The sequence below is a fragment of the Anguilla anguilla genome, chromosome 1 (genome assembly GCF_013347855.1).
Source record: "Anguilla anguilla isolate fAngAng1 chromosome 1, fAngAng1.pri, whole genome shotgun sequence".
Lineage (NCBI taxonomy): Eukaryota > Metazoa > Chordata > Actinopteri > Anguilliformes > Anguillidae > Anguilla > Anguilla anguilla.
In genome coordinates, this window is record NC_049201.1 from 16,710,951 (window position 1) to 16,729,341 (window position 18,391).

The following is an 18,391-nucleotide window of genomic DNA, read 5'->3' on the forward strand; positions in this document are numbered from 1 at the left end:
TTTATATTTATGTTGTGTTCATTTTTAATAATGCACTTTTTATGCAAAAATAATCAACCAATTACTTGTCAAAATGATGCAATATTTAATAAAATACTTTTAAAAATTATTCATAATATGTATATATACGAAAGGAATTAAACATTTACCAAAGGAATTAAACAAAAGTCATTATTAATGAGCCAAATTAATCACAATCTCAACTCATCACAAAACACATTCAGACTTTAAAAATATTATTGTGTGCAAACATCAATTGGGTAATGCAAGTAAGGTATTAAGATTTGAAAATATGAATAAACACTGAAGAATGCCACAGAGGTAAAGAACATTGTGAACAACCAACTGAAAAACAGTTTCAAATGCATTTCATGTGACATTGTGATATTCTATGTTAAATACATTTTCTTTGACAAAACAAAGGTGAACGTGATCAGTGGCAGCCAGTGAGCTACAAATAGCTGAAATGGGTGTATATACTAGGATAAGGAAGTACAACATGTACTTACTCAATGGGAAGGGCGGAGAATTTGATTTACTTAAAATGTAGACTACTCTTTCCTGATTAACAAGTTTGCCTATTTATGATCACACATCCGCAGATCCTTTATACATAACTGTAGCTTATTCGTATCAACTTTACACATTTGAAAAAGAAAGAACACCCATTTTCAATTTTATGGTTTTACATATTATGACATAGCTAACCCTCATCTAGTCCTCGCCACAGATCTAACCTCATGTAACTCATAGTGCACACAAACTATACTAAGGAGGATTTAAAATATTTTATATCTCCTGTTCTGCGCCGATTCCTTTGTTTCAAGTTAAAACCTTCTCTCTATGATTTCTGATCTCTTACAGCCCTGTTGAGAGAGCTCTGTTGTCACAATTCAGAGTGTCACAATCTTTCAGAGAATGCACAGTCAGGCTGATGGCCCAGGTCAGAGAGAGCTACAGCGAATTGAGAGTTCCAGTCCCGTTCAAATGTCCCTCTCAGCTGCATCTGAAGCATCTGCTCCACCAAGCTTGGGTGAGGTGCATCCTGGGAGACCACAAGCGCCACCCCTGCTGTTGTGTTGAAGTAGTCAGCAGACCAGTTGGACGTTCCTGAAAGACATTTAGAACACTTCAGCACATGGAGTTATTACTGTGTAGTTTCATAAAGAGATACAAGTTCATCGCATGGGAGCAGTAGTAAACCATCACATGCTAAAAGGAAAGATGAAGTAATGTGATGGCATTCTTACCAATATATGCCACTTTATCTGTAACCATATATTTATTGTGATTCACTCTGGAGTAGGGGATATCCGATTGGTTCCCCACTGGCACTATGAAGAGTTTCTGGAAAAAATAACTCAGGTTTAATAGCATTATAATACGGATTTAATTTATATAGGGCTTTCCACAATTGGTGAAGGGTGGATACTACACCTCAATTACCATCAAATTGTAGTACCCAACTGAGTGATGCATGGCAGCCATTTTGCACCAGAACGCTCACAATAGACTAGCTTTGGTGTAGAAGGGGGAAATTATTGAGCCAATTAATCTGGGGGATGATTAAATTGCCAGGTGAATAAAGCCAATTAGGAAATTTAGCCAGGACACCAGTGACCATGGGAACTGTTTGGGATAGTGCATCAGTACCTCAGTTTAACATATGATCCAAAAGACAAAGTTTAAACAATAAACATTTTGAAGTGATGAGTCTTTTAGGTATTAATCTGGCAAAGGTAATATACAATCATTTCAAGTGACAGCAATGGAACTGAGGAATTGGGGGGCAGAGTGAAAGGAAGACATAAATCTTAGGCGCACCACTTCAATGCTGATGTTCTCAGCGGGCAGGTTCAGGTCACTGAGGGACAGCAGGAAGGGCAACATGGCTGGGTCTGTATCTCTTCCACAGCTGACCAAGAGGCGGATTGGAACATGTCGCTCAAAAGCTGACTGCTTCAGTGCATTCTCAATGATTGGCCAGTAGCTAAAGAAAAAAAGGAAGACACCTAAAAACAATGCATTGAATTTGCATAAATGAAAATGACGTTGTAACTAAACTATTTTGCAATGGTGAAATGGCCATTGCAACAGTGATACATACATATATACTTCTGCACATATATATTTATGCACTTGCATTATGAAAAGAGAAATATGACAAATACTGAAAAGTTGAAGATTATACAAACTGGACATTACTTTGACTGTTACAGGCAGTCTCACCTTTTGGGGCGAGTAAAACGAGATGTGGGGAAGTACTCCATGACAGCCACATCAATGAAATGCTCTGCCCCCTCGATTACAGAAAGAATGGCATCTAAATCTCTAGTTCTACCGGCAGGGCAGAAAGAGGGAGGAGAGCCCTGAGAGAAAATGGAGATTCCTTGATTAGATACACAAAAATGAACAAAGTCACTATATGCACACCACTGATCATACTCTCAGCTTTCACTAAATTACAAGAGATAAATTGCATTGTCCCCAGCAACTGCAAAATTGACTTCCCACAAGCTGCCTGTGAGTAATTCTAAGTAGGATGGTTGCACCTGGTATTTTAGTACAAGACTGCTGCCACATGAAACTGGAGAGAAGGAGAACTGAAACAGATGACTCACAGTGATGTAGACCCTGCTGGGGATACCACTTATATTCACCAGCAGGGGGTGCTCTTTGTTGATGGTCGTGTCAAAATCAGAGGGCCAGGGGTCTGGGATGGAGGCATTGTGATGGCCAAGCACCCAGTATGACTTGAAAATCTTATGGAGATCCTCGGCCATTTGGGAGCAGTTGTATATGACCACTCCAAGTTCTTTCACCTTTCAGTTTGAAAGATGAAATATAGTAATGTGAGAATGTTATGGGTTATAGATTGGTTGCTATAGGCTTTCATGTTCATAGCTTCTAAAAGCCAACATTTTGAGGTGAAATATTTTCAGAACCATTACCTGTGTTAATGCTCTCCAGTCCATGTTTGCACTTCCAATGTAAATATGTTTCATGTCTATGATCCATAGTTTGGTGTGAAGTATACCCTTTGTTAAACGCCCAAAATCCACCTTCTTTACATGGACCCCTATTAGCATAAATGAGAAAATAAAGGATGCTTTGTTACAGACAAACAGATTTAACAGTTGGTTCTGTAAATAGGACATGCAGCTTGGGTCTTTACCTTTATGCTTGAGAATCTGCAGATCTGTGGAGTTTGGTGCCACAGTGGGAATGCTGGTGGCCACGCGTACGGACACGTTCCTCAGTGGCAGGTCCTCAAAATGCTTCAGTATATCCCTTCCCTTTCAGAAGCACAAGACCACACAGAAAATAAGGTTAACTATACAAGTGCCTATTGTTGACAAACTATTGGGAAAGTTATGTCAAAGTCATTTTGGCTCACAGGTAAGTCAGTAGAAGAGTTGACCGTGATGTCATCACCAGTAAGGGACCAGTAGAAAGAGGCTACATCGACCCTCTCTGTAGCCATGACCAGGAGGTCTTTCCAAGCCTCGTACAGGGGTGTCCCAAAGGTGGCATTAGCTTCATACTTCAAATAAAGTGGTATGCTCTCAGTAAGAACCAACCTGCAGAGTTCACAGTGTCAAATTCTGTTCTCATTTTAATGAAGCTTTGTGTTAGTAGGCATTTTAAATGACAAACAATGGCATCATTATTCATCAGAATACATTCACACAATATATAGTACGATATTCCTCTGACTAGGTCACGTATGAATTCAGACAAACCTCCAGCAAACTAAAATATAGGTATAAGAGATTTTGGTGTCTAATTCTCTTTCCCTCTTACCTGGCCTGCTCATCATTCACAGGACGACTCAATTTATTCCCCTCGATCCTGGCTTCTTCATGGTCTCCAAATCCTGGGCTTACTTTAAATCCTCTCCATCCCTCCATTAGAGGGAAATAGGCAAGTAAACCTAATACAATCAAACAGCCAACGATAGTGGCTAAAGCTACAAGCCTACTGGAGCTCTGAGAACACAACAGAAAATAACCAAAAGTGAGTTAATATTAAATATGTTAACACATACATATTGCTAAAAGATTTTGTATATTAAAGTAGCTGGAAGAAGGAAGAAACGGTAGCCTATATCAAGGCAAACTTCAAGTAAAATTCGTGTATTATCGATTGGAAGTAGAAGTCTTACCCATCGATTAGGAACGTAATCGTCATGCAAATCCTTATATGGTGAGGACATTCTTTTTTATTTTTCCCCTTAAAAGAAATCCAGACAGAAACGTACCTTAAATGCTTCAATAATCAACCTACCAATTGTAATGAAACAGGTTTTGAAAACAGCACACTTATGCTCACACGTGTCTCATTGTGTAGAGTACAAGTTTTCCTTACCAGCAACCCGCAACACGGCACAAAAAAGTACAAAGTCTTTGTTGGTGAGGAAACGGAACTAAGCCGAAAACATCGCAACATATTTGAGCACAATTAACGATGTAGGTGTAGTCCTAGACTTAAAGGCAACGTAATAGCTCAGGATACTTACCTGCTCAGTCCGACTGTTAAATGTTTTGTGGTGGTCTTAAATCAGCATCCAGTATTTGGTTCCTTTTTTGTTTCTCGAGTTCTGCTATTTGGTTCTTTTGCAAATGAAAAGGTTACTTGTAAGTCTAGTACAATGTGTTTTGACTCTTTAACACTGATACAAGTGGTATGTATTAAGCGACTGCGTGCAAGTGCTTTAAAAGCACGTGAGAGTCAGAAAAAACTTTAGATGCTAACACATTTATGTACAGATAAATAGTGTGTAGGCTACTACTGTACTTGGTTAAGGTTGGTGTATTAAAAGGCTACGCGTCAGTTTGGAGTAACAAGGAGTGCAAGAGCCACCTTCATGTCAAAAGCCACAATACAAATCAAATGAAAACCTGACAAAACTAGGCTGTTGCTCTGGTACATTTTCAACATGCCTTATACTGATGTTTCTATAATAACTTCACAAACCCTGCTTGGTGATAGACAAGAAGCAACAATGAGCAACACTGACGTTAAAGATGACAGACACTAAGTCTATGATTGAAATAATTTTATTAAAAATCAAATATTGGTCATGGTACAATCATGTTTCCTACATTAAGCATACAACGATATGTATAAGCATCTCCAAGACACAAAATTATCAAAAAATATCAACAACAATAACAATGACAAACAAATCTGGAAGAACTCAACCTTAAATAAATTACAACTTCTGTGAAGGATAAAACAATTAAAGCGAAGACCAGCAAAATGGTAACGAAACAGTAAAAACTCAATATTGAACTTACAAGACCCTTGTGGTATACAGAATTGAAATGCTTTGTGTTTGTTTCTCTTCTGTTCTTTTGTACAGTATAAATTTGAATTGCATGCACAGGAGAGAAAAAACAAAAACAAAAAACAAACTTGCCCAGCGCGGACACCAGACATTAGCAGCAGCAGTTGCATCATCGGTATCACAGCCAATCGGAAGTCTTGGACACAACAGATAGAGTACAGGGGCTCCAGACAGGCCAGCAATTCAGAACAGAAACTCAATACATTCGTGAATGTTTGTGGCAGAGAAAATTCAGAACTCCACAGCAGGCTTAATATTAAAACACGGAGTGGGGGGACACAAATTTGTCAGTCACAATATGGAAACCAAAAGGATATATTTATCCTAATAACAGCTGGGCTTTTACAGTGCACGGGTGATGCAATTCGTTTCAATGTACCATTTCATTGATTCACCCACCAACTAGTCTGACGAGGTGTCGTGCGAATGAAGTGCACATTTGATTAACAATCCAAAAGTCTTACCTCAGTAAACTACAATGAGGTTCATTTGTATTGTTACAGAATGTTCTGGAAGATCTTGCATTCCTTTGACAGAATGAATCGAATTCATCTCTTTGTATCGTGTTCACCTCTCCAAAGGAGAAGCAAACTGCTACAGCTTTAAGGACACAACGCAAAGAAGGGACACAGCAGTACGCTGTTAGTGCAGACAAGAGGAAATATAAGCTCTTTATATGTACATACAGTATATCACACAGGATAAGGTAAGGAATGCTCGCAGTAATTGCATACAGTCAGGTTTTTTTTGTTAATTTTGGACCTGGTCATGTCGTGCCTCTAGATTAGCAAAGTAGGACTGAGCATACAAATGGGCCTGACTTTAAAAGCACTGCTGAAACTGAAGCTTCCTTCCTGATTCACGCTGTGGGGCTTCAACAGGGTTTCACTTCTCCAAATCAGTAGAGGATTTATGGGCATTAGTCATAAATGTAGGTACGGTTGTACATAGAAATGTCAGGACGACAACAAGGTGCTCTTTGGCTTTGTGCAATGAAGATGTGCCTTACCAATTATAAACTACACTGAGGAGCTCAGAAACAAGTACTCCACCCCAAGTGGGTGACGACACAAATGATACTCCTTCAGTGTGCATTGGTAAGGAAGAAGCTAATAAAATTTGTGATGTACAACCTTGTTTTAAAGCTTAACATATTTTGAACCATACAATGAAATGATCAAAAGCTCCTGCACAAATTTTTTTACTTAGTTGTTGACTGCCAGGAACTGAAGTGGCAACTTACAAGCCTCGTAGATAATGGCTGCAATAAGGACTATGTCTACCAAATGACACAACTTAAGCATGACAGAAAAGCCTGGACTCAAAGTTGGCTTCTAAATTCTGTGCAGAACCTGCTTCAGGTGTTTAAATCAAACTGAGACAACCTTATGCAGTATAAAGACAGTCCTATCCCAAGCCTTGCTGATGTGGATTAAAGTCAGTAAAGAGAACAACCACTTGGGACACCCCCATTTGGCAAAGGAGCCAGGTAACTCTGGACTAGCTGCATTATGGGTATCTCCATTCAATGGAGCAGTAAAATAGGAACATATAGGCCTAGTGTTTTCTTAAAGGAAATGCAGGATGCATTTTAGAGCAATAGCCATGAAATCCACACTTTCTTCAAGTACATGTATGCTTTCTACACATTTTCTGGTGCCCACCAGAAACCTAAAGCATTCTTCCCCACCTGAGCTCCAAAACTACAATAAGCCAAATGTAATGAAATGTTGGATATCTCTCTTCTAACTCATACATAACTTCTATCTACAGTATAATGTCAATCCGCTGTGCTTAGAGTATTCTACAATCATATGCAGATATCTTAATACATTATACAGTACAAGAACTCCAAAAACACCGAAATTCATTCGACCCCTGCTAACTGAGGGTAGTCTAGCAAATCAGTTCCCCAGCATACAATTATTCCGCATGGCACCAATACCATTCTTCCGCGGCTGTGTAAACAGGAATATGCAATGCACAATTAGGCAGCTTATTTGACATTCTTTAACAGGAAAGCAGTACCCCTAGAAAACAAACACAAAGCCCCCGTCAAATAAAGGGCAATAACCCTTTCCAGTTCAGCAGGCTTAGGAGAATGTTCTGTCATATACCTAGCTATTTTCTGTTAGCATCAACTTTGTAGCAGTTTAATAAGTGAATGAACACACACACAGTACCAGTTTTGATTCTTTTCAGAATTCCAATATGAAAACAAAGCAGGCATGAGACTTCCCCTCCCACAATGCACCTTGGCACAATCTGGCAAAAAAAAAAAATGGTGAAGATCCTATTGCTCCACAGTGATAAAGCATATTTACATTAAACCGAACAAGACTTACAGACAGTACAGCAAGCAAACTTCATATTTTGTGTATTGTATAGTTTAACTTTTTTGTGCAATTTTTAGCAATACATCTTTCCACACTGATTGCGATATAGCAGCAGCAGCAGCCGCCTCCAGGGGGCGACATGCGCAAAGGATCAGACCACAAAGCCCTCTCCCGCAGGCCCCACCACGGGCCTCTTGGCGTGTTCGCTGGCACCGCCGCCGCGCCCGGAGCTGGGGCCAGCGGTAGGGCAGCCGCCGTGCTGGGAGGACCCGTGGATTTGGGACGAAGGCCTACTGTCCTTGGAGGGTGGTCTTGGCTTCCCCCCGTCTGAGGGGCCAGGGAAGGTCCTGCCTGCCAACTCCAGGGCCCCAGTGGGTTCAATAATCATGTTGATAACTGATGAAGGAAAAACACACACAGTACAGTGATTCATTTAGTCCAATATTGCAGTATGGACTGGGGCTCCCTCAGCATGCAGTCTTGGGCCCCCCTAAATAATACCAACAGCATTTGTAAATTTTGGTTAAAAATAAGGCAGCATGTACAGTATCAATCCATGCATCAACAGTTGTCAGGAAACATTTCTATTTCAAACAGCTGTTCAAATATTCCGTAAAACATAAAATGGCTGATTTGAGGAAAATCTACATTCTTATCAGATAATTTCTTTTGCAATCATCACATTACATTGGGTTTATTTGGCAGATACTTTTATCCAAAGTGACAAACAATCATCAAGGCAAAAAAACGCTACTCATCCCCTCAAAGTCTGATGAAGACAAACAGTTTATGCACTGACCTTCAAGCTGTTTCTGAACTCTTCTTAGTTCTTTCAGAATGGATGTGATTTCCTGAAATTTGATCAACAAATAATTTGGTAACAAAAAAGAAAGAAAACAAGAGACATTCAAACATTCCTACACTTGGATTTAAATCCTGTCCTTAATGTCAAGCAAAGGGAAAGAGTTGACAACCTTATTTGAAGTTTTGAGAATGGGAACTTCATTCTCAGCGTTGACCTTTGCTTCAATCTCTGCCCACAGCTCTGTCTTGTTGTGGAACAGTACCCTGGGGAAATATATAAGTGACATGAAAGTGTGATCTGACATATTTACAGTTCTGTGTCCTTATTTTTGCATTTTCGTAAATGGTCTACTTTCGTCCTTATTTTATGTTAATAGCTAATAATGGTGAAACCAGTGGTGATCAGCATCTCATTAGCACATTGATGTATTTTCTACATGGGCTTTCTGAACAATGCATCTTTTTTGTGACCTATTAAACTCAAACTGTGGGAACAGTTTGATTTTGTTTTCACATTCTGTAATATAAAAACAGTTGATTTTAGGGAGTTTCAAAAGGCATAACTGCATATATAGAGTTCTGGGTTCATAACAGTTTGGCTGACTAATCAATCTGCATCTCTGAGGTTCTACAGTGCAAGCAATCAAAGCAAATCCCCTTCATGTGGGGATTTACATTAAGTAATGCAATAAACTAGCAGGCAGAAACATCTGCGTAGCACTTGTTGTGAGTCGTGGTTCACTGGCCAAGCCGGAAAGGCTGCTCTCTGTTGCCACATTGCTGCAGTAAGCTTGGTTAGAGCCATTAAAAGCACTACCAAGTAGCCTTATGTTACAGGGGACTAAGTGAAACTAAGGTGAGAAGGACTTTTCAACCCTTAGGGCTGAAAAGGGAAGCAAGCGGTCTTCATAAGGAACACGAAAAGCACAGCAAGGTCCAGTGTCTATTTTTCAATAACAAAAGCAGAAGCAGATTCATTTGAGCAATTCTTGGGTTACAGCTCAAGCTGCAAAACCTCTGCTCATCACTGCTGCTGTTTGCAACATCTGATGGTTTATGGATGTCATGATGCACAAAGCCAGCAAAGTTTTTAAAAATGAATTCTTTTTTTTTTCTTACTTCATTTTGTCTGCAAGTTGCTCAGTGTTTTCCCGAATAGCCTGGGAAAGCTGGGAAACTGGGTTCAACATCAGATTGTCAAAGATAACCTGGGGAGAACAACCACATCGAGACTGTTCAGTCATGGGAGAAATCGACTACTAGTGGTAAATTCAGTTACCTTTTCTTTTTTTTTAATTTTTCCAGTAAAACAGAATGTGAAATGGTCACCTCCTCTCGGTTCCACATCCGCCGCTTTGAGTCTTGGTCACACGTGCTCTCTTCTGCGTCCCTGACCGCTGTTGAGCCCGGCGGAACTTTCTGGTAATTCAGACTGGCCTCTGGAATGTGCTGGACCAACTGCAAAGCAACAGACACAGCACAGTGCCGGATCAGGATGGCTCACGTAAACGAGTCACCAAGGCAGCTCCGATTAACATTTTCACACTGATCGTAGTGAGATATCAGAGCGATAGAACAGTCTGAGTGTAACCAGTGATGCACAACCTTTAGGGCCCTTACGGCCTGTTCTAGGCACATTGCCTGCTTGCACAGGGAGAAACTAATGACCAATCAGAGCTAGAGAGGGGTGGGGGGAGGTGATAACACAGGACGGGGTGAGAGGAAAAATGGAGTCTGCACCTGAGATGAGCGGACGACTGGTGAGGATGGTTTTATGTTCTGTTCATAAGAAGAGAAAGAAAAATCAAACACAGGACAAATGGCTGACTTAATGCTTTCTTCAAAGCTATAAAATGAAGAGCATGCTAAACCAATGGGGGGAAATAAACTTCAACATAAAATATATCGATACCACCCAGACTAAAATAGGCCATTAAGGTTAATGCTTGATTGCACCTCTTTTTTATGTTCTCACTCCATACCTGCTCCATTTCTTTCTCTGTTATATCAAACAATCAATATTGAACCAATGCCAAAAATGAACAGAATGCAACAGGTGCACAGTCTGAGCCATGTAACATGAACACCATAAAAAATTACCACAGAAATATTCATCGATAGGCTACACTGTTGTCAGTTATTTGCAAGTTGTGGTTTTACTCAATTTCAACAGAAATCTGCTGTCATGTTCCAAATTCACAGCAGACAAATGAAAGCAGTCATTGGAGTAGGACAATTTTTCCGAAACCCAATCGTGTTCTGTCCTTAATGGAATATATGATGTTTTGCTGTGGGTGGCTCAGTTTAGCTGGGTATAAGGTAGATTGGGGTGCGTCGCGGGCACAGTACCTCCTCTCGGGCAGAGATAGGGGAGGCAGGTGTGTTGGGCACAGAGGTGGGTGAAGTGTCAACGCCAACACCAGAGGAGGTCGGAGCATCGCCATCCCCCGCCACATCGTGGATCTCCCGGGCAAGAATGGCCAGGTCTTTAGCAAGGTCCTGACTCAACCTGGGAACACAAGCCAGCACACAGGAACACACATATGAGTGCGAGTGCGCACACACACACTTCACATTACCACTAGTATCTATTATATAATTACACACACAGCAACCATGCCACCTGCTGTAGTAACACTGCATGTTCATTGAGCCAAAATTCTCACATCCTCTGTCTACCACCTGGTCCAGCTAACAGAAGTTCTCCCCAATTCTACATTCCAGTTTCTGAAGAATATCATCTGCAAGGTTCTATAATAAGCTGAAACAGGCCAGGATTTCCGTAATTCACAATGCATCTGAATCAGATAATATGAAACTATCTTACATGGGGTTTGCTCTCTAATTAGTGAACTATACCAAAGTTGGTCTGTCATTCAGCCAAGTTGCTAGTTCTTATACCTTTTTTGTCAGACAATATATTCCAGTTAAACATAACTACAGTGGTATGTTGCAGGTTAAAAAGGAAAGAATATTTCAAAATAAAAATGTATTTTTTCCAGAGAGATCAGTTTACAATTTCCGTATGTATTCTTATGCATATGCAAATATTAGTACATATCGTAATTCATACGTAACCATATACAGCTGGATAATTATTAAAGTAATTAAGAAAAGTACCTGGCATATGGGGATACAAGGCACAGAGCAATGTCAAACCAGGGTTTCAATCCCTGTAACATTCTACTGACAAATCAAACTCCCTAGACCCTGAAAATCCATTTATATACCCAGCTATATGCTCATGTTTACCAGTCTTTAAGATAAATGCTTCCTAGTTGTGATTCTGAAGTGAGTGCCCACACTGTCTGCATGGTACCTTGCAATCTCAGCGCTGTGACAGGTCCAGTTCTGGAAGGGATCGCCCTCATTCTCATCCTCCGACTCGCGTGAGCGGGATTTGGACCGGGCCTGGGCCACCGCGGGTGCCCGGGACGTCTGAGTGCCCGCTGAACTGTGGGAGCGTTTGTGTTTTGGGGTGCTGTGGTTGGAGTCATACTCCTCATCCGACGTGGATGTGTAGTCAGAGCCCTTTTGCCTCCGTCGGGAGCCTTGAGCCGCAGTGATTTGGTTTGGGGGGGGGGGGGTTGAAGCATGAATGAATGACAAAGGGCATAAAAAGAGACATCATGAGAAGCCATAACACAACAATTCCAAATACCTCCAGTAAATCAATTAATGTATAAAACAGAAGTACAATATCTGCCATCTACTCTTTTTTAAATCGATGCAATTAATTTAGTACATTAAAAACATTGAGAAGCACTTCACACAAAAGGATGAGAAACTTATACCCACAAACCCAAACATTTACAGACCACGTTTCAGGCTTTTAACCACCTGACTCAACTAAGCATTTTCTTGATTGAACCAAAGTCCCACTGACAGAGTAATAGTGGTGTAAGCTGAGCTCTAAAAGCCCTCCAGCACAAGAGCGAAGTAGCCACGAGAAAATTTCCACCATCACATTACCCAGCACCGTCCCAAAGTAGCTGTAACAGTATAGGAACATTATGGCGGGATATTATGAGAAGTCTATAAACACATACAATATAATGCGACTTTTAAAAAGTGGTGGAAAAGACTGGAAAACTTAAGTACTTTCGGTGTATGTTCAATGCTTTTTAATGTTTAACCTAAAACATGCATTTAAATGTTGATATTATGGGTTTTTGCAGAACAAATGTCAACCAGCACTTTTCACCTTGACCAATAATAAATGAGTTAGGGTGTGGCTTATAGAGCTGTCACTCACTGGCTGTGCTGCTGGCGTACTTGGCACCGCTAGAGCGAGTACGGCCGACGGGCTGCTTCAACCCGGTTCCCGAGTTCCTCCTGGCCCCTGACTTGGGCTCGGGTACAGAGGCCTTCCGCACAGAGCTGCTGGACTCAGAGCTGCGGTTGGAGAAGCCGGTCCTGCCTGCTGAGGACTCTGTGTCGCTGGGTGTGGTGAAGGAGCCCGTCCTCTTACGGGGCAGTGCTAGGATGTCCAACCGCGAGAGCTTCTTGCTGTCCGCCGTGGCCTTAGCGGGGGCATTGACGTCGGAGTTCTGAGAGGCCCGGTCGGTCTCGGTGCCCTCGTTGTCCGAGGCGTCGCCCAAACGGGCCCGCCGCAGCATGGAGGCGCGGGTGGGTCGAGGGGCCGAGAGGCTGTTGGAGCGGGTCAGCGACTGATACACTTTGTTGGAGGACTTGCTGGAGTCCTCCTTCTGCAGAGGGATGATCTTCTTGCGGGTGGTGGGCCTGGAGCTCGATTCGTGGTCCGAGGAGACGGTGTCGGGCCAGTACTGCAGGTTGGGCTCGTCGCTGAGGTCCAGAGAACCGCGGTTTCCAGCACTGCGGCGCATCTGGTAGCGCTTGCCCGGCTCGGCCTTGGTGCCGCTGTCGGAGCACTGCGAGCGGCGCTTCTCTGACAGGCGCTCGCGGGCCGATGCCCTCCGACTCTGGTCCTGGGTGCACATGCTGGAGGAGGACTTCTCCTTCTGCAGGCCACTGATGACAGAGTAATTCTTGGGGGGAACACTGGGGTCATTCTTGCTGCTGACCAAGCTGACCGTGCTGGATGTGTCCACGTCCGACTCATTAGAGAGAGAGTCCTCTATGGGTCCAGAGGAACCTTCTTGCCTCTGGTCTTGGCCTTGACCCTGGGCCTGGAACTTGGCCTCCAGGGCTGCTAGGCAATTCTCAGTCTCCTTGAGGAAAGACTGTGTGTCATGGCCACAGTCACCCCTGTCTAGGCCCCCAGGGTCCATGTCTCTCAGAGCAGGATGACTGGAGATGTGAGGGAGCCTGTTCACCTGGGAGTCATTGCTGGGGCGGTCTTTGGTGAAGCTCTCCTGCCTCACAAATGAACTGGGGGTCTCCTTGTTGGCAGAAGAGTCTTTTTCCTGGGAGTGGAGGTTGGGGGCAGAGGAGTTCTGCTTTACCGGTTTTCGAGACTCGTGGTTGCTCAGATGCCGGATGAGAACAGTCGTTGGGGATGTTTTGAGGGGGACGTTCTGCTCTCTCTGTGCCTGGGACAGAATTGGGCTTTGAGCTTGCGGCGAAACGGAGGGGGTTTCGTCCGACCCGACATAGAAGGAGGTGGGTTTGGCGACGGCTCCACCAGTCACCTCAGCTCTGCCCTCCGCCTGCCCTGCATGGTGCTTCTTGCCCCGCTCCACGATGGAGCCTTCATCCGATTTGCTGGCGTCACTCAGGCTGTCGGGATCCAGGTCATCCTGCACGCTCAGTCTCTGAACGCTCTCGTGCTGGCGGGGGGTTCCTGACACTTTCTCGAGAGCCTCGTACCCCATGTAGGGGTCATGTCGGATGAGAATGGTGGTAAATTCAGTCTTGTCTGTTGGTGGCACCTGGGGAAGAAGCCGTCTGGTCCTGGAACCCTGGCTTCCCTCCGACTCAGTGCTCTCCAAGTTTCGGTTCAGCATTGCCTGATGGGTAATTCCTCCATCTGCACAGAGAAGCAGGAACGAGGGGCACGGTCCATCATTCACATCACGATTAAAAACAAAGCTCCTGTTTTCTCAGTCAGTGTAACCCTCCCTTGGCTCACCTCTATTACACGTGTCCTGCTGTGGCCGAGTGTCGTAGAGCCCCGCTTCGGGCCCTGAATCACCGTAGCCGTCCGCCAGACTGGCCCATCGAGAAACCCACTTAGGGCCTATCAGAGGCCCTGGACCAACTGGCCGCACCTAGTGGAGATACAAACAACTGTTACTAAAGACCCAACCACACAGAGCCCAAGCCCACAACACACACACTGATGGCAATGATTTTGAAAGCGAATAATTTCACAAAGCTTGCTAGATACCCTAAAATCAGGTGCTTTTTACATACAGAAAATTTTATTCATCAAGTTAACAAAACTGAACCCTCTAATGGTTTCTTTCAATTTCAGAAATGTTAGTGCCCAGTCTTCAATTCAATTCAAATGTTTCTCATCAAAACATTTTGTGAAATTATATTTAATCATTTATAGCTGTATTCTGAAGCACAAATGCCAATATTAGAGGTTGGAATACTGCATATTGCTAAACAAATGAGAATCCCCAAGTTCTTCCTGATGTTGCATTAAAAAGTACACAAAACGTACAGCACACACTGTAATTCAGTTTCGTATGTAAAAAAACTGCACTACAAAGTGAATATGCAAGAATAATCAAAATGGCCATTGAATCTGTCAAAACACTCAAACATTTCCCTTCCAAATAAAACTAAATCTACAACAATTTTCCAGCCTCACTGAAAAAAAATATTCCAACCTCTAGACACTGTACTGTTTGACCTTTGAGTCTCTACAAGCAGCTGGACCATTTCACCACAGCATAGAGAGAACCCAGAACCAGTGAAGGGGAGAAGGGACAGCAAAAGTCAAGCCCAACAACAGAAACAAAAGATGGGCAGGAAATGATGAAGGAACAATGAAAAAAACACAATGCCAAATCAACAGTGAGCAGAGCATGCAGAATTGCCCTTCCCTTCTGCATATAACTAACAGATTAATTGATTGGCTGATTGATTGGTTGAGTGATTGGCTGGTTGATTTGATTGGTTGATTGATGCGGTGGAGCTGAGCCCAGTGTGCGTCAATGAGGGTGAAGACACGCTGGGCCCAGGTGTTTCTTTACCTGCGCTGGACCAGTGGGGGCGCCACTAAGGGCAACGGGAGTATAGCCCTGCACTGGAGCTGCCTTTAGATCCACAGAACTACCCTTGCTAATCCAAAGGCTAGCCTGCTCGTCACTGCCATCGTTAATAACGGGCCTATGTGATGCTGCAGTCGCGCCAGTGTTCTCGGGGGACTCGAGAACACCAAACACCTGTTAGGAACAAAGCACGTGTGAGTAGAGGTGGCAGGGAGAACAGCATGTGGGCCACGATGTGCAGCAAGATCGGCCAATCCCTGCACCCATATAAAGATTCTGGTGCCGCCCACTAACGTGCCTCTTAGGACGGTCGTCTCAACCAGGTTATCACAGACCAGTTCCTGTTTGAGAATCTGTAACAGAGACTCTGACCGCTATTAAACCCAGCAGCAATTTGCACTGAATGTTCAGTTTAGCAAAGCATCACATTTTTTGCTCCTTACACAATACTGAACTTGGCATTTACTTGTTTTTTTTTTAACAAGATTCTTTAAGATGAGAACAAACAAACTAGAACACTTTCTGGAATCTGTTACACAGGACAAAGCTGTCGGCAGTGAGGTTGCTTTGGCCTCTGATGTAGTCTGAAAGTAGTTCAAGCGGGCAGAGGGCACACAGAGAAGGCCGTGGCACACAACAGAAGCTCTGTCTTGGCGTTCGGCCAAACGGAATGCACTGGCATGGCCATGGGTATTGCCGCTTGCAAAATGTTTACAGGAATGTGCAAATAACTATGAAGATTCAAAGCTTAAAAACGGCAGAATTAAAGGAAATTAATATAGGTAGGCCTAGTTTACATAGCAAATTCTGATCTCACAATTTCAGTAGTTTAATTGATAAAGCATTGTGATGGCCAGGCCTTAAAAGTATACATAATTTCAAAGCACAGAAAAATGACATCTGACAATAATCTAGGTTTTTTTTTCTTAAATAAACCTGCTATATAATTAAGGCAACAATTTTAGGCACAAGCTGCTGGGTATTTTCGGATGAACGTTGGGTCCATTTCTTTTAGCTTGTAATTAAAACTCCAAAATAGCATATGCTTTCTGTCACAGCACAAGGCATGTAACATGGCAATTCTGTTTTTTTGCAGGCAGAGGGCACTGTCTCTAACTCGACAAGTCAGAACATGTAGACAGCTGACAGTTGGTTGATTGTTGAAGTTGAGTTTTTCCTACAGCTGACATTAGCATAAGCTCATTGTAATACACTGTGCTCAGAATCTGTATGGAAACATTATTAATTACATTACTGCAGTTGTCATTAGCTTCATGATGCCTTAATATGAAAACTGACAGGACAGGACACCTATAAAACAGCACTTTTAAATCAGAATGAAATGTCACACAAATAAGACAGGAGCAGGAGCTACTCATTTCACAGAGAAGCAGTCGCAAGATTCTCAAGCCCTTGTATCCCGAACCGTGAACACACTCCTCACTTCTGTCATTCACAGTATTGCTCGTAACGTTTTGGTCTTCCGAGCAAAAACCTTTTTGTGCTCAGAAAGTCTCTTGGCTGCGAATTACAGGGAGCTGCTCCACCCTTTGACATGAGTCAGTGGTATTTGGGATTCCGAGGCTAGGCTACCGAGTCTGAGTGATCCACTCACCACGAGCTGTAACGGCTAGCCTAGCCTGGGTACCTCAGGGAAAAAGGGAGGAGCCTGGCATGCTGAACAGACATGAAAGGAGGAGGAAGAAGGGCACAACCTATTCATGCAGCAGAGACGACAGAAAGCGTAACCGAGCGCTTGGGGGAGAAGCTACACAGCATTCCACTTCTGCACTGCTTTACAAGAGCGCATACACTATCAATGACATCACTGACAAATAATAATACCATATATTAGGATATTTACGGTATGCCTACGGTATACCTTTTAAAAGGCAAAGCAATCGGGCTGGAGTCACAGGGCCTCTCTTTCAGTGCCACCTGACCTCCGTATCTTTTCAGCACGTTTATGAAAGCCACCCGGGCGTTGTTTGCGCTGCCAATGCTGATAAGACCGCAGCACGGCTGGGTTTAAAAAAAAAAAAAGCTGACCCATTTTTCCATGCTAAATTGTCAGCAATCTTCCTTTTCAAGAGCGACACAAGGGCTGGGAGATGGAGTAACTGACTGCATTACAGTCATGATAAAATGGCCGCCATTGCAAACCTCTTAGAGGAAACTTACATTCAAACAAATTAAGAGTCAGGCTGAGAGGACCATTTATCTAAAGACAACCCCCAAGGCCAATGGAATGACACAATTCACTAAATTCAACCACCTTAAAAGCAAATAAATCTAAATGGACAGTATGTTAGCCTGCAATCAATATTTATTGAATAGCATAATGATAATTCCCAAGGTCAAGGAAATGAACCAATCTACCAAACTCAACAGTATAACCACAAGACCAAACTTCAAATAAAATCTCAATTAAGAAGGCACAATAACAAGCAATCAATATTCACTGCATAAAGTGAGTTCAGAGCTTACAGGAAGACAAAAACTGTTATTGAATACCTGACGCTAATGCCATCTGAAACCAGCAAAAAGTAACTAAGGTGACGACAGGACCATTGTTTATTCTCTTGCCATTTCAACTGCAAACAGAGCTGTTCTGGCCCAACCTGTTTTATCCCAACTTTAATTGACTGCTTTTCCCAGACAGTCCATTGTGACTTACAGAGTTGACCTTAAATATCCCGTGTTCTACTATATTCCAGTATTAGAGGGTTTTCAACAGGACTCAAATGCCACAGGAT

The 18,391-nt window shown here is 42.8% G+C and overlaps 2 protein-coding genes across 6 annotated transcripts in view; both read right to left on the reverse strand.

The window, feature by feature from the left end:
* Positions 1–157: 157 nt before the first annotated feature.
* On the reverse strand, positions 158–4,665 carry LOC118224790 (5'-3' exonuclease PLD4). Of its 2 annotated transcripts, none has more exons than XM_035412542.1 (11): positions 4,520–4,665; positions 4,166–4,233; positions 3,805–3,989; positions 3,398–3,581; positions 3,176–3,296; positions 2,952–3,079; positions 2,622–2,822; positions 2,230–2,369; positions 1,825–1,990; positions 1,251–1,347; positions 158–1,110 (listed from the first exon to the last, which is right to left on the reverse strand). In XM_035412542.1, exons 2-11 carry the CDS (start codon positions 4,214–4,216, stop codon positions 902–904), a joined length of 1,482 nt encoding a protein of 493 aa, XP_035268433.1. In that variant the 5' UTR covers positions 4,217–4,233; positions 4,520–4,665; the 3' UTR covers positions 158–901. The 2 variants fall into 2 exon arrangements, with proteins under 2 accessions (XP_035268433.1, XP_035268523.1); XM_035412632.1 differs by lacking the exon at positions 4,520–4,665 and adding an exon at positions 4,369–4,512.
* Positions 4,666–5,044: 379 nt separating this feature from the next.
* Positions 5,045–18,391, reverse strand: part of cep170b (centrosomal protein 170B) — a 34,608-nt gene continuing 21,261 nt past the window's right edge. For 2 of the 4 annotated variants that reach the window (XM_035379609.1, XM_035379618.1), the window contains exons 10-20: positions 15,618–15,809; positions 14,543–14,681; positions 12,746–14,440; positions 11,810–12,041; positions 10,840–10,999; positions 10,231–10,269; positions 9,820–9,948; positions 9,610–9,698; positions 8,661–8,754; positions 8,486–8,537; positions 5,045–8,082 (exon numbers count right to left, since the gene is read on the reverse strand). In XM_035379609.1, coding sequence (XP_035235500.1) covers positions 7,838–8,082; positions 8,486–8,537; positions 8,661–8,754; positions 9,610–9,698; positions 9,820–9,948; positions 10,231–10,269; positions 10,840–10,999; positions 11,810–12,041; positions 12,746–14,440; positions 14,543–14,681; positions 15,618–15,809 — 3,066 coding nt within the window. In that variant the 3' untranslated portion in view covers positions 5,045–7,837. The remainder of the gene's footprint in view (positions 8,083–8,485; positions 8,538–8,660; positions 8,755–9,609; positions 9,699–9,819; positions 9,949–10,230; positions 10,270–10,839; positions 11,000–11,809; positions 12,042–12,745; positions 14,441–14,542; positions 14,682–15,617; positions 15,810–18,391) is intronic. The other 2 variants (XM_035379635.1, XM_035379628.1) reach the window with 2 other exon arrangements.